The following is a 15252-nucleotide window of genomic DNA, read 5'->3' as shown; positions in this document are numbered from 1 at the left end:
AGTTACATAAGTATGGTTTAAGTGTTGATCACTACAAATTGTTCTGTTTTAGATAGATTCTGTTTTTTTTCTTGCATAATTTGCTTGTTTTGACGATGATATGGATTGTGTCGGAGGATATAATCCATGGAAAATTTAAAATATAGTACCTTATGCAATAATTAAATAAGAATCCATTTATAAAAGTACCTAAAGTTTATGATTTGCCTATTGTACTAATGGATCTCACGAATTTTCTGTTGAGTTTTGTGTGCTGAAGTTTTCAAGTTTTGGGTGCGATCATGATGGATGAAGGAATAAATAGTAGCAAGACCCTAAGCTTGGGGATGCCCAAGGCACTCCAAGCTAATATCCTAGGTATAATAAAGCATCTAAGCTTGGGGATGCCCCGGAAGGCATCCCCTCTTTCCCCTCTTTCGTCTCACATGATATTTGTTTTGCTTGGAGCATCGTGTATTATAGTTTGCTTTTGTTTTAGTTTTCCACAATTAGTGTTTTATAGACACACCTACTTGATATAGACACATGTTCATCATGATTTGTTAGAATACTCTGTGTGCTTCACTTATATCTTTTGAGCTAAGCATTTGGTCTAGTGCTTCACTTATATCTTTTTGAGCACGGTGGCGTGTATATTTTATAGAATTAATTGGAATCTTGTTCTTCACTTCAATTTGTTTGAGAGTTTAATAAATAGCAATGGAAATTTTCACGGGTTATAAGACTAGTCCAAAAAGGATGGGTATTCAAGGTTGATATAATAAAATCTTTCATGTAGCACACAAAGAGAAATTATGGGTTAACGATATTGATGTGGTAATATGAAAGGGCGTGAGTACATGGTTGGTTAGTAGAAATATTGATAGTTAAAGGGTGTTAACTTGTTTTTCATCTAAATATTGGTTATGGCATGGTGATGATGTTTGAGCATTCTTATTCCTCGTTAAAGTCCTAGTCTTGTTTAGGTCGGGGGAACATGGTGGTTAACGCCTACCAACCTCCTCCCTAGGGGCATGCGAGTAGTACTTTGCTTCAAGAGAGATAATAGAGATTTGCAATAAGTATGTGAGTTCTTTATGACTAATGTGAATCCATGGATGTACGTACTCTCACCTTTTCATATTTGCTAGCCTCTTCGATATCGTGCATTGCCCATTCTCACCTCGAGTATTGGTGCAAACTTCGTCGGTGCATCCAATCTCCGCGACATGATACGCCGTGTTGCACGTAAGCCACCTTATATCTTCCTCAAAATAGCCACCATATCTTCCTATCATGGTATTTTCATAGCCATTCCGAGATATATTGCCATGCAACTTCCACCGTTATGTCTCATGACTTGTGTGTTCATTGTGATATTCCTTTGCATGACCATGTAGCTGACATAGTATTTGTGGAAAAGCCACCGTTCATCATTATTTACATGTTATACTAGATCATTGCACATCCTGGTACACTGTCAGAGGCATTCATATAAAGTCATCTTGTTTAGTAGTTTTTCATATCAACTTGTAAGTACATAGAAGTGTGATGTTTATCATTATTAGAGCACTATCCTAGTGAGGAAAGGATGGTGGAGACAATGATTCCCCCACAAGTCGGGATGAGACTCTAGGAAAAAAATAGTAATAAATATAAAAAGAGAGAAAAAGGAAAAAATAAGAAAAAGAAAGGAAAATAAAAATAAGAGAAAAGAGAGAAAGGATAGTGCTACTACCTGTTTTTCACACTCATACTTAGTGAAAGCACCATGTTTTTCATATATAGAGTCTCATGTTTTGTCATTTTCATATGCTAGTGGGAATTTTTACATTATCGCATGTTGGCTTGTATATTCTGATGACGGGCTTCCTCAAATGCCCGAGGTCTTCATGAGCAAGCAAGTTGGATGCACAACCACTTAGCTTCCGTTGAGATCTCATACACTTATAGCTCTAGTGCATCCTTTGCATGGTAATCCCTACTCCTCTCATTGGTATCGATTGATGGGAATCCCCATAGCCCATTGGCCCGCCTAGTTGATGCGAGACTTTCTTCTCCATTTTTACCCCTTTGAAACCTACCACCATATTCTATTCCACATATATGTTATGTCCATGTTTCACGCTCATGTATTGAGTGAGGTATAAAATGTTGAAGCGCATTAAAAAGCATGTTCCAATTGCTTGGCTTAACACCGTGGTGCTTGACATTTCTATTTATATGGTGAAGACGAAGCCATGCCATGCTAATATGATAAAATGAATGACGAGTAAACATTCTTTAGGGATTGTATATTTTGAAAGTTGAAGATTATGTTACTTATGTTTATGGATATTACTATGCTAATGTTTATTGATTCATCGTTTCTCAATGATCGTATCTGAAAAGATATTACATGTTAGGTAGCATGTCACATCAAAAATTCTATTTCTATCGTTTACCTACTCGAGGATGAGCAGGAATTAAGCTTGGGATGCTGATACGTCTCCAATGTATCTATAATATTTGATTGTTCCAGAATATTATATTATCAATCTTGGATGTTTTATAAGCATCTATATGATGTTTTATATTATTTTTGAGAACTAACCTATTAACCTAGTACCCACAGCGAGTTGTTGTTTACTGCATGTTTTTTACTTTTTAGGAATACTGTACCAAATAGAGTCCAAACGCAACGAAACTTTTTGACAATTTTTTGGACAAAATAATACTTGGAAGCTTCGGAGGAAGACCGGAGGGCACACAAGGTTCCCCAAGCCAACATGGCACGCCCAGGGGGTGGTCGCGGCATGATGGCTTGGGGCCACCTCACAGCTCTTCTGGCTATGATCTCTTTGCTATAAATTCACATATATTGGGAAATCCCTAGAGAGCCTCCCAAAACACTTTTTTCACCGCCACAAGTCTCTCTGCCGCCGTGTGCCCATATGAAGCCATGTTCCGGTGCCCTGCCAGAGGGGGATCAATCACGGAGGACCTCTACATCAACCTTGCTGCTCCATGGTGATGTGTGAGTAGTTTACCACAGACCTACAGGTCCGTAGTTAGTACCTAGATGGATATCTCTCTTTCTATGTTCTTCATTGCCAAGATCACCGTGATTCCCACGGTGATCTATCTTATGTAATCACTCGTGTGTGTTGTGTTTGTTGGGATCCGATGAGTTGTGGATTTATGTTCAGATTATTCATGAAAAGTATTTGGGTCATCTCTGAATTCTTATATGCATGATTATGATAGCTTCATATTTCTCTCCGATCTATCGGTTTGGTTTTGCCAACTAGATTGATTTATCTTCAGCGGGAGTGGTGCGTTGTAATGGGTTCAATCTTGCGGTGCTCAATCCAAGTGAGAGAAAGGGACATGACACGTATTTGTATTGCTGCCATTAAGGATAAATTGATGGGGTTTAGTCATATTATTTGGATTTACTTTGTCTACATCATGTCATCTTGCTTAAAGCGTTATTATGTTTTACTTCATACTCTAGATGCATGTTGGATAATGGTCGATGAGTGGAGTAATAGTAGTAGATGCGGATAGGAGTCGGTCTACTTTCTTACGAATGTGACACCTATATGTGTGACCATTTCCATGAATAAATATTGCATGACTATCCCTTTTTTATCAATTGTGCAATAGTAATTTGTTTACCAATCGCATGTTGTCTACGAGAGAGAAGCCTCTAGCGAAAACTATGGCCCCGACTCTTCACAAATGTATTTCTAAATTAAAAAATACCTTGCTACCTTTTATTATTTGCATTTACTTTTTATATTTAATATATTTTTGTTATCTATTTATCACTACTTATTGATTGCAAGTAACGAGTTCAAGGGGCTTGACAACCCTCTTGCCCGCTTTGGATGCAAGTGTGTGCTCTTTTGTGTGTAGGCGATGAAGACGGGCGTTTGCATGGTCCTCCTATTGGTTTGATAACCTTGGTTATGAGTGAGGGAAATAATTATCTCTATTGTGCTGCATCTCCCCTCCTATTTGGGAAAAATCCCGACGCAGTTTACAAATAGTAGTGATGGGGATGACCGGGAGGATAACATGTAATTGTCATTCGCCCGTTGACACACACGACTGAATGGAAAAAATCTGGCGTGGCTTACTATGCGCATCAAGATCCCTGCATCCATATTCAGTGGAATGAAACGCGTTCGCCCTCAGTTGTTCAAAATATGATGTCAGATTTTTAGGTTTACATTATTTATTTATTTATTAAGTAGAGTGTAGAACAAAGACAATCAAAGTTGAACCATCAAAAGGCATGAAAGAAACATGTATGACTAAGTTGACTTCCTACAAGCTAGCGCCTTTAGGAAGGGATGAATGTCATTGCGCCATCATCGCTACGTCCGTCCGGAGATGGGCTGAACATAGATTTTCATCAAGGTTATTGAGACCAGCCGATGGAGGCCAACACAACAACAAGTAGAGCGCCTTCTGCAATGTATAATTATGCAAGTTCATCGTTGTCGAGATCGACCTGTAGAAGCCATGATAAGATATAAAGTGGTATTCGAGTCTTCATCATGACGATGAATTTTCGATGGTCACATCTGTCGATACCCCACGTGAGGACCAAAAAGCACTAGCAGATTGGCGGGGTAGCTTCCCACCTAAGACCACTGGCACGACCGTCAAGGGGTCATCCATGTCTTGGTGCCAATTTGGTTGCTGCCACTCCACACTGATGCTAGTCCTGATGGCGACACAATTATCCTCATGCAATGGATGTTGCCCTCTCACCAAAGGAAAATCCCTCTTTCTCAACGAAGATTCCAAAGCACCACACACAGTCACCGCCGTCATGCATGCGGATACACCAACGCGTCGGTAGACACATCGCTTCGACCCTTGATCTCCTTGTCCTTATCGTCGAGGGCCACCATCCTTGCCACAATGACCAACATAGGCTGCCGCCACCACCATGACTAGTCTTCGCGGGATCCGGCCATCATGCTAAGTTGAAGGACTTCTCTACCACCAATAATAATGACTTGTGAGCACACCTATCACTCCACCGTTATAAGTGCTGAATCTTAGGATATTAGCTCCGCTTTGCTCATCTTGATGATGAAGAATAATTAGTGAATATGTCGCTTCTCATTTGGACAATCTTGTTGAAGTTTGTGACACGAACAAATATAAATATGGACAAGCTGGTTATGAGAACCTCAAATTGTTTCCCATTTCACTAAGAGCAAGAGTTAAACAATGGTTACAATCTTTACCTAGAGGTAGTATTGATTCACAGAACAAATGCAAAAAACTTTTTATTGGAAAGTATAATCCACGTAGTAAGAGAATACAACTTAGGTATGCTATAACAAACTTTCAGAATGAAAAACATGCTTATAAAATTCCCAAGTCATGGACTTGATGATTGGCTGATGCTACATTACGTGCCTTTTATACTGGACTTGGCGTTATGCCAAGAAATCTTTTTCTGCAGGTGAAACTTTTTAAACATGACTAGAGGAAATGCTAAAGCTCTGTTGGACAACTTGATGACAAACTATGCCCAATGTCATACAAAGAGAGCTCCAACAAAAAAGAAGGTAAACTCTGGTATGCTTATGTCTATGTTCTCCATGAAAAGTAATACTTGCAGTTCCAATGATGTTTTCTATTGGTGATATGATAGAGCAAAACAAATATGGTGTTGATGTCAATTTCATCTCTAAAAATAATTCCAACAACAACCCCTATATATAAATGATTATGGGAACGATCATCCTAAACCATATCCTTAAAATAACTCATATGGAAATAATCAAACACCCACTGGTTTAGAAGCAATGCTTAAAGAATTTATCATTTTTAAAAAGACTGAACAAAACTTGCATGTAAAGTTTGATAGATTGGGAGTTTTATCTGACAAGGTGAAAGCTATCACAAATGATGTATAAACTTTAAAGATGAATGGTCCACCATCTAAGAATGGTACTAAAGGGTATCTTAAAAGGTTACAATCTAAGATTGATAAAAATAATGAGACTTCATGCATGATAAAGCTAGAGAGGCTAGAGAAGAAATGACCCTTGAATCTATCTTTTTGATAAAAAAAGTGGATTTGAAGAGGTTAAAACTTTAGGCATTGATGATCCCATTGATTCGGAGGAAGGAGGGGATTGTGTCCCGATCTTTTTACGGTGGAGGTGCATCTCGTTTTTTAATGTGTGATCGTGCGAGGTCATGAAACGAGGCGGTCTCTATGTCGAACTAGATGAGGGAGTGCAGATGAAAGGAGGAGCGAAATGGGAACACTACTCTCTTTTTTAAGTAGGAAGAAATTTAAGGATTAGGCGATTCTATGCCAATGCTCAATTGCACCCGCAATGAACAAAAAATTAAAAAAAATACTAGAAAATTTTAAATAACACCAATTTGTTTTTGCATGGAAGATAATTTGATGCGTGAGGTGTACTCAAACTTCAAACCATTTGTACATCTGAGTAGCTCTTAGCAAAAAGGACCCCAAATTTGTCTTTTTGTCAAGAGCTATTCATATGTCCAAATTATCTGAAATCTCGAGCGCACCTCACGCATCAAAGTATCTTCCATGCAAACAAAATTTGGATTTTTTTAATCTGTCTAGTACATTTTGTGAATTTTTTCTTCACCATGTGCGCATGAGACTGGGCTCAGAAATGGATATTTCATAAATTTAACATTTTTTAGCAGAACATTTAGCATTTCTTGACTCTCTATATAGAATTAGAAGTTGGGTGTATTTCAATCTGGCCCATTCGCCTACCGAAAAGAGTCAAGCCCACGGCCTGATCCACGCGCCCCCCGAGCGGCCGCTTGTTACTTACCTCGACCGGATCCAACTCGAGCCCAGCGACCCACCCCGCATCTCGGAATCATCGCGCACGTAAGCACCGGGCGATTCAGACCTCGCCGCTGTTGCTCAGGCGCCGGAGACGCCGACGCCGACGAGGAGCGCGAGATGACGGTGTTCCACTTCCTCAACTGCGCGGTCCTCACCTTCGGTCCCCACGTCGTCTACTACTCCGCCACCCCCCTGTAAGCCAACTCCATCCGCCTCCCATCTCTCCGCGCCCACGAGATCCGTATCCCAAACGTGTCAGATCTGTATCCCCTAAGCAATTTGTTCTTCTCTTGGTCGCGTGATCTGGGAACGATGGAGGAAAAGCGCCTGACGCTGTTTGTTCCACACGCAATTTGGCGTGTGCGATGGGGTTTTGGTCAGTGCAGCTTCAGTGAATTTTGCTCGGTCGAGCTGAATCGGCCACGGAATGGCTTAGTGGGTGATGTCGACGAGTTTATGCTGAACTGTTTGTTAGGATTTGGGGCTTTGTCGGATGCTTTGTGCTGCTCGAACCGAATATGATTAGCTTAGTCATAATCAGTGTGGTCTATTTCTACCTCCAGTGTCAAGTAAGTTCAGAGCATAGCTCATTTTGTAAGTTGGAAAGGAACATGATATAATAGAAGACTTTCCTGTGTGAGCTAAGAATATGAAGTGCATTTCGTAATGAACTTGAATCTCGTCAAGAGCTTGATGTTAGTTAAAACATGAAAAATACATGATAATTGTATCAATTTGCTCAGTAAAGAGTAACTATGTGAATTGTCTGATAGTTACATTAAGCCGTATACCATTCTAGCTGTGAGAAGATCACATTTGAAGCCTTGATAATAGTTCTTGGAAGGAAGTTACTGTGTTTAAGTAGATACTGTGATTTGGTAATTGGTGTTTCACTCAACTATTTTTGACTAAGCTAATCAGATTTGTTTTGAAACGTAAAATTATTGTTTCCTTTATTTTACTTTTACTTTGTAAGACAAAGGTGTTAATTCTACAAAAGGGGCAGCTAAGGGTTGCAGAGAGTGTGGACAAGACTTCGCTTTAATTTTTGTGCTCGATCTAGAAGGCACTTTCTCCTTTGCATTTTTATTATTTTCATTTATGGCAGTGTTGTCTAGTTCCATCAATCGTAGACGAGGTATACGCCCAGATGCTTTTTACTCTTATGTTCATTTCTTGTTACCAGTACACCAAATATATACAACTGTCGTAAGTATACGTTCTATTAACACGCCTTTACAGAATTTCAAAGTTTGCATTCTACGAAGCTCCAAAGTCACCTACTCAATTAGTCACACTCACACATGACAATTAGGGCCTGTTTGGATTCTGCCTGCACAGGCCGTGCCAAAGCATGGACACGCTAATAAATTGGCGAAGCCTTAGCCCGCCACCATCTTGCCAATTGTTGGCGTAAAAATTCACAGGAAACTTAACTGGGGGGCTGGCAGGTTGGGGCACGCCAAATAATTGGCTCACATCCAAGTACTTGCCCATGCACCGATCAACGCCAACAAATTGGCTGGGTAGGTTGGTGCACCAAATTCAGTTCAACATAGTTTCTGACCATAACCAATGAGAATACTACCAAAAAAATCAATCTGGTATGGCCTTCATATGTGAACGACCACCCTCCGCACACATTTATGAGTAAAGCATCAGCAGAAACAACCTTTGATATATATTTACTACAATCATCTTGGCAGCTACCCATCATCCAACAGTCACTTAGCAAATTTCTAAATAAACCTCACACTATATGATCTCTTACTTATCTGGACTCCAGCACCAGCGGGTAGTTTTGTAAACAGCAAGACCTAGCTTTGCCTGCACAAATGCTAGTCCACATATTGTATAAATACTTAAGTAGCTCCGTGATCAATCATCTGCCTATCACTCTCACCCATACCATCTACACCATCTTTTAGTTTTGTTAAGCACTGAAGTATTATCAATGGCAGCATACACCATCAAGATCTTTCCGTCTTTGTGCTTATTGCTCTTCTTGCCCGTGCTTATATGGCAACCACCATTCTGCAGTACTCCCACCAATTATGACAATGGGTACCATGGATCTGTGTAGGCAGTATATGATGTAGGCATTCAGCATGTGCGGCTCCACAGCCATGATCATATGGAAACCCATGTCTTTCCTGTGGAAGCAGTGTTGCATGCAGCTCCAGGGCATGCTGCCGCAGTGATACTATGGTGCCAGCTGCTAGATGTTGCTGAACATGCATCGGGTTCTTGATGCATGCTCTGATGGCAATAGGCTGCTGTATATGGGAAGCATGCTGCCAACTTACTTCCATATGTCCCCGTGTGGTGGTTGATGAGCGGGTTATATACTCAAGTAATAAGAGTTGCACATTATAGTGTGTGATTGTTGAAGATAAGTACCAACGTTAAGGCGTGTAGTACTGTAGTCTAGTAATAACTTTCACTGTGTGACTTGTCAAAATAAGAACCATAAATGAGATATTGATCAGCTGTATTAAATACTGGTGTAGAAGCAGTAATAAGTTGCCCATACTACTTTTTGCAGGTCAGAGTATGACACGATTGGCACTAGTGTAAAAGCAGCTGTTGTTTATCTTGGAGCAGCACTTGTAAAGGTGAGTAACTAGTCATGGGACTCTTAGCACCATGATTGACATGCCCAAATAATCCACCATTCATTGATTGAGAAACTTTTTAGTTGTTTGATCAATGTGCTCTTGCCAACTACTTGACTTGTACAATTAATATGTTCTTTGGAGTGACCACTCAACTAGCCTTTTACTTTATCTGACATCCATGTACCAGTTTTGAGAGCAAACTGGTTGTCCGAGGGTTGTATGCCACTCAGCAGGTTGATTGTTTTTTTGTTCTTTGAAATTCCCATGAGTTATTAAAGGCTGTAAATGGCATCTCAATTTTGCATGGTTTGTACTGGCTATCTTCCCTGTTATGCAGTTCCGTTTGTCCAAAAATCACAGTATAAGTTGCAGTTTGTCATCCTGATAGTCAGCTTAGCCTGTTTGTTATTCTTGGTTCTTTTTATCATTACCACATGGCGATTTACATTGCCTGGTTTATGTTTTAGTTTTTTGGCATACTACACCAGTATAGTTTTCTATGCTTACTTATCACCAGTTGCATGGAAGAGATTTGTGGGATTGCTAACCATTGCTATTTTATAATGGCAGCTTGTTTGTTTAGCAACATTCCTCAAAGTACCTGATGCGAATGATAGCTTTGATCCCTACCAGGTACGTTTTATGTGTGTGCACTTCAATAAAACATGTCTGGATTTACCCTGTTTGTCAATGTATCTAATCTACCGATTATTTTCAACCCTGCAGGAAATAATGAAAATTCTAATTGGGTTTATAGATGTTGCTGGCCTTTATTTTGCTTTGACACAGTTGACCCACAGAAACATCTCCCAGAACCATAAGTTCCAGGCTGTTGGTCTTGGTGAGTTCGTAGTTGTGCTCCTTCACTTTCTGACTTAATGCTTTTAGCTGAAGTGTGTCTCTTTGAATTATAACACTTCATCGATGGTTGTATATGTTTATTTTAATCTTATTTTTCATCTCCATTCTGTATCTTCACCTGCCTTACTACACAGTTAAATTGCTAGGTTTTCCTTCCATACTTTGTTGGTCAACTTTTTTATAAACATATGCATTTTGATGTTGATCTTTGTATGAGTTGCTGGTAGCCTTTTTAGCTGTACTGAAGTTTGATTTCGTGCTCATGGTTTTGTCATTCACATAATTGAAAGATTAGATACGTGTTTTTTTACTACTGATATCTCAGGAAATTGAATGCTCTTACTTCGTTATATTATTTAAATTGAATCAGATCTCCTTAAGTTTCTTACTCTGGATAAATTAGGAAGCGATACAATACTTTGGCCTATTTCCAGCTGCAATTAACCTTATCTTGACTACTATTGCTCTATTGGACATTTTTGGGGTTTCAGGTTGGGCTTTTGCTGATTCAGTTCTGCACCGGCTGGCACCTCTCTGGATTGGGGCACGAGGGCTTGAATTTACTTGGGAGTACATATTCCAAGGACTTGAAGCAAATGCCAATCTAGTAATGCTACTACATAGTGTGAAAAATATGAAGTCAGGTTCCTTGTTTTGGTTATCCTGATTTCAGAAGACTTACTTTTGTACTTCTGCAGGTGATGACCCTCTCCCTTGCTGCATTAGGATCCTTGATGTGGCTGAGGAAGAACAAACCTAGGACTTTAATTCCAATAATTTATGCATGTGCTCTGCTTCTGGCAACAATGCCATCTATCACCAGGTTATCCCACTATCACGCTGCAGTAACCCTCAAAGGGAATAATTATCATGCTCCAACATATGTTGATATTCTTATTTCCTTTTTTTAAGAAACAGTTCTTGGTTATGATGTAGCAAGTAGATGTCGGTAAATCTAGCAGGATTTGCGTCGATGTATGCACATTTGCTTAATACTTATCTCCTACACCATGCTCAATACGGATCTGAGAACAAGATATACATTCACAAACATTTTTGCTGTGCTCCGTATCATTTCTGACCTACGGCCATTTTGTCCAAAGTTCCATTACATTCCCATCATATTAACTGTAAAGTCGATGTATCTCTTCCATCCATGGAATATTTACAAGTCAGTCATGATTGTCTTGGAACCTTGTCCCTCCCTGCAGACCACTGAAATTGTAGGACACACAGAAAACAGCATCCGAAGTAAAGCCCTATTATGTGCTCAACAATAGCATTTGTATGGAACATCACAAACCATTGGAACTAGAGCAATATTATTTTGGAAATAGTATCTCTTGTTTGCCATGTTTGCTAGGGCAGGCTATTTCAAATCAGGCATACCTATGGTGCGAATTTTGGTGGACTTGCACTAAAAGATTTAAATGGGTCACATATTTTGTATCCCGTTTGTGATCGGAACATCGTTCTATATTCATAGCCATTTGGTCCATTTTTTATGTGCTGCACTTTCAGGGCTTATGTTATTCAATTAGTTTTCATTCATGCATTCTTGTTCATGCCGCTAAACATGCTGAAACAATATTGCAGCTACTTGCGGAGATCGTTGGAGTGGCAGACTCCCAAGGTGGTCGGCTTTGAGCTCTTCTCCTCGCTGGTTATGGCTTTCATCAGCTGGCAGCTGTTCTCTGCTTGCCAGAGGCCAATGTAATCAACAAAACAAAGCAGTGCTAGATTTACAGGAGATTTGGCACTCCCGAGATGTCTCTTGTTGTACTTGGGCAAAATTAGAATGCTGCTTAGAGCCTTTGCCACTACCATCACTATTTGTGGGGGTTCAGTTGCAGAACATTTTACTTTATTTTTGTCGGTGATAGGGCGGAAACACATGATCTAATGAGCCCTACTGTAACAGAGGCTCTTGTAGGAATCTAGCTAAAACGGCTATTCCCTATTGCATGTATCACATATTTTGCTCAACTGCGTTGCATCTTTTAGACTGAAGCAAGGACATTCACTTATGCTGACAGATTGAGAAAATACGATGTCGTTTCATATTTACACCCTGGTACGATACATGGTCTTGGACAGGAAGATGTGAGACAATGTTGCATTATGGCTTGTGAATGTTGTGCTATCAGTTTTGCAGAGCATTTTCCCTTTTGAGGTGTATTCCTACTGAAAATTCTTAGAACTCCCCCAACTGAACACTGCTGTTTCGCATTTCCACACTTATTACCAGGCATATGTATGACTTGGGTTCCACCTTGCTACCATGTACCCCCTCCATCCCGAATCACTTAGATTTGTCTAGAACAGAGATACATATTACCTCATTCCAGGTATGCATATATAGACAAATCTAAGGTGAATAATTTGAGACGGAGGGAGTATATATGACTTGGGATCTGCAAGATGTCAGACAATGTTGCATCATGACTTCAGAACATTGTGTTATCAGGTTTCGCAAAAAAAAAAAGAAAAGCATCGTGTTATCAGTCTTGCAGAACATTTTCCCTCATATAGAAGAATTAGGCAAGCAGCGAACAATGGAGAGACCAATTTGCAGGGCTGAGCCTCCAAAAATGCGTTTCCGGGGGTATTCATCAATTTGTCATTGATACAAAACCAAATGTAAAAATAGCATACATCACGTTTTATATATCACGGCTTACGCGCCAGCCAAACAGCCAGAACTTAACTGAAACGGCTGGACAGGGCAGGCACACCACGGTGCTGGGTCTGGTTTCACTCACTCCTCCGACTCCTCGTAGGCCGCCTCGGCCCGGAGCAGCACGAAGCCGACGGCGACGCCGACGAGCGTGAGCGCGTTCATGACGACGGCGATCTGGAAGATCTCCCCGGCGGCGTTGCACTGCGCGCCGAACGTGCCGCCGCGCCTCTTCCCGGCGGGGCTGAGCGACGCGACGACCCTGGCGAACTTGTAGTCGGCGCTCTTGCGCACGCCCAGCATGGTCACCTTGTTGAGCCCCTTGAGGCCGCTGTAGGCGTTCATGCCCTCCACGTACGTCACGCCGGACCTCTTCTTCCCCGCCGCCGCCGCCGGCGCGGCCGCCAGCTGCGGGAGCGTGGCCACGGAGAGCGACGCCATCAAAGCCCGGCTAGACCTGCACTCGGAACAAGCAGGAACTGTGTAATCCGTCGCCAGCCGCGATGATCTGGTGCGGGAATGTGGGTTGGGTTGGGTTGGGTTGGGTTGCTTACCTCGGTTGAAGGTGGTCGTCGAGTTCTTGGCGCTGGAGGAGGAGGAGGAGGAGGGAGTGTGGTCGGCTGCGGTGTGGGTGGGTCACATGGAGGGAAAGGAGCGAGTGGTTTTTGTACGGGGGATCGGGGGAGGATAAGGTGCGGGAGGGAACGGGCGGTGGCCGGAGGGCAGTTTATCCTTGCGAGCCCCGGGAGAGGAGAAGGTCCGATTGGTGGCCAGATCAGACGGATCCCCATTGGCCCGACCTGCTCCACATGTCTTTGCTCTTTCCACAGTCGTTCGTGGAATCCACACGCTGGCTGGGCTAGCAATGCACTTTTTACCACTTCTGTCTGCTTTTTTATATTCAGGAATTTCTACGAGTTAAATTTCAATTTTTTTCACCTCCTCTCTTGCTGTTTTTGGAGATAATAGCATCACAAGTTCTAAAACTTGCACACTGGAGCAACTATCTGAAGAGCGCTCCTTCGCGAGCCTTCTAAGAGTCACTCTCACGCGTCGCCATTTGACGCGTTCTCAGCCGCCGCCACGTGTCATACTCCGGACGTTCCTCTGATTTTATTTATTTATTTACACATGTTTTTTTTATTTTTTACATGTTTTTTTTTCTTTTTTTTTCAGCGTTTTGTTTTTTCACCGGTATTTCTTAGCTTTTGGACGGAAAAAAAATTGCGTGAAAAAACGAGCTTTTTTTCTTTCCTTGAGAGGCACGGCTTTACTTCGGCGAGTCTTTTCCTTTAAGATCTCATCATGTTAGATTAAGCATATTGGTATGACAACACTTGATGTAAGTCTTGCGTGGGATACCCATAGTGACATTGTGGTATTCTATCGATTCACTTGATATATGTTGAGGCATCAACTTGCGGGTTCCGATGACCTTGGGATCTATGCATAGGGGTTGATTGCACGTTCTCATACCATGTTCTCCGATAGAAATCTTGGGGTGCTCCTTACACGTTCTTTGTATTGAATTGAATATGATAACTCTGAAATTGTTTGATGCATGTCGCATAATTTACCCACGGATACTTGAGGTGACGCTACAGGAATCAGACTCTTTGCCGTCTGCCATAACGGACGGCAAAGAGGTGATCCACTGACGGCAAAGGTCTTTGCCGTCAGCCTCCTGTCGGCAATGTTCCTACGACTACTTTCAACAGCATATCACCTTCTTTGCCATCAGTCTGCCTTAAGCGGACGACAAAGGTCTTTGCCGTCAGCCTATGGCACCGAGCAGACGGCAAACATGCTTGGACGGCAGCCGACAGGCAACGCCTCCGTTAGGGCTAACGGAGGCTTTGTCGTCTGCCTTCCTCCCTCTCTTTGACGTCCGCCTCCCTCCCTCTCTTTGTCGCCTGCCTCCCTCCCTCTCTTTGTCGCCTGCCTCCCTCCCCCTCTTTGCCGTCTGCTTCTATGGGCCAGCACAGAGTTGGGCCAGCGCATGAATCAGACTCTTTGCTGTCTGCCTCCCTACCGCTGTGCCGTCAGCCTCCCGAGGCAGCGGACGACAAAGAGCCCATATGGACAGCTACTGCTGCCCAGGTTGCACAGCTGGGTGCCACGTGGCACCTTTGCCGTCGGCTGCCTGATGGCAAAGGCCTTTGCCATCAACTGGCAGACGGCAAAGAGCCCATATTGTCACATTTTTGTTTATTTTTTCTATTTCACAGCACATATATATATATATATATATATATATATATATA

The 15252-nt window shown here is 41.8% G+C and overlaps 2 protein-coding genes across 2 annotated transcripts; one reads left to right on the top strand and one right to left on the bottom strand.

Moving 5' to 3' along the window:
- The first annotated feature begins 6826 nt into the window (after positions 1-6826).
- On the top strand, positions 6827-12378 carry LOC123452390 (transmembrane protein 147). The gene is made up of 7 exons (XM_045129037.1): positions 6827-7026; positions 9378-9447; positions 10021-10083; positions 10177-10291; positions 10803-10918; positions 11010-11134; positions 11908-12378. Exons 1-7 carry the CDS (start codon positions 6950-6952, stop codon positions 12026-12028), a joined length of 687 nt encoding a protein of 228 aa, XP_044984972.1. The 5' UTR covers positions 6827-6949; the 3' UTR covers positions 12029-12378.
- Positions 12379-12879: 501 nt separating this feature from the next.
- On the bottom strand, positions 12880-13696 carry LOC123452391. The gene is made up of 2 exons (XM_045129038.1): positions 13543-13696; positions 12880-13445 (listed from the first exon to the last, which is right to left on the bottom strand). Exon 2 carries the CDS (start codon positions 13427-13429, stop codon positions 13070-13072), a length of 360 nt encoding a protein of 119 aa, XP_044984973.1. The 5' UTR covers positions 13430-13445; positions 13543-13696; the 3' UTR covers positions 12880-13069.
- Between the last annotated feature and the right edge of the window lie 1556 nt (positions 13697-15252).

The sequence above is a fragment of the Hordeum vulgare genome, chromosome 5H, assembly GCF_904849725.1.
Source record: "Hordeum vulgare subsp. vulgare chromosome 5H, MorexV3_pseudomolecules_assembly, whole genome shotgun sequence".
Taxonomy (NCBI): domain Eukaryota; kingdom Viridiplantae; phylum Streptophyta; class Magnoliopsida; order Poales; family Poaceae; genus Hordeum; species Hordeum vulgare.
Note: the sequence above shows the minus strand (reverse complement) of the source record. Positions and strands in the feature narration are given on the sequence as shown.

Excerpts from the sequence above, each read along its gene's own strand:
- LOC123452391 (XM_045129038.1), bottom strand. The coding sequence starts at position 13,429 with ATGGCGTCGCTCTCCGTGGCCACGCTCCCGCAGCTGGCGGCCGCGCCG.
- LOC123452390 (XM_045129037.1), top strand. The coding sequence starts at position 6,950 with ATGACGGTGTTCCACTTCCTCAACTGCGCGGTCCTCACCTTCGGTCCC. Across the intron at positions 7,027-9,377 it reads TACTACTCCGCCACCCCCCT|GTCAGAGTATGACACGATTG; the intron begins GTAAGCCAACTC and ends TACTTTTTGCAG. Across the intron at positions 11,135-11,907 it reads ACAATGCCATCTATCACCAG|CTACTTGCGGAGATCGTTGG; the intron begins GTTATCCCACTA and ends ACAATATTGCAG.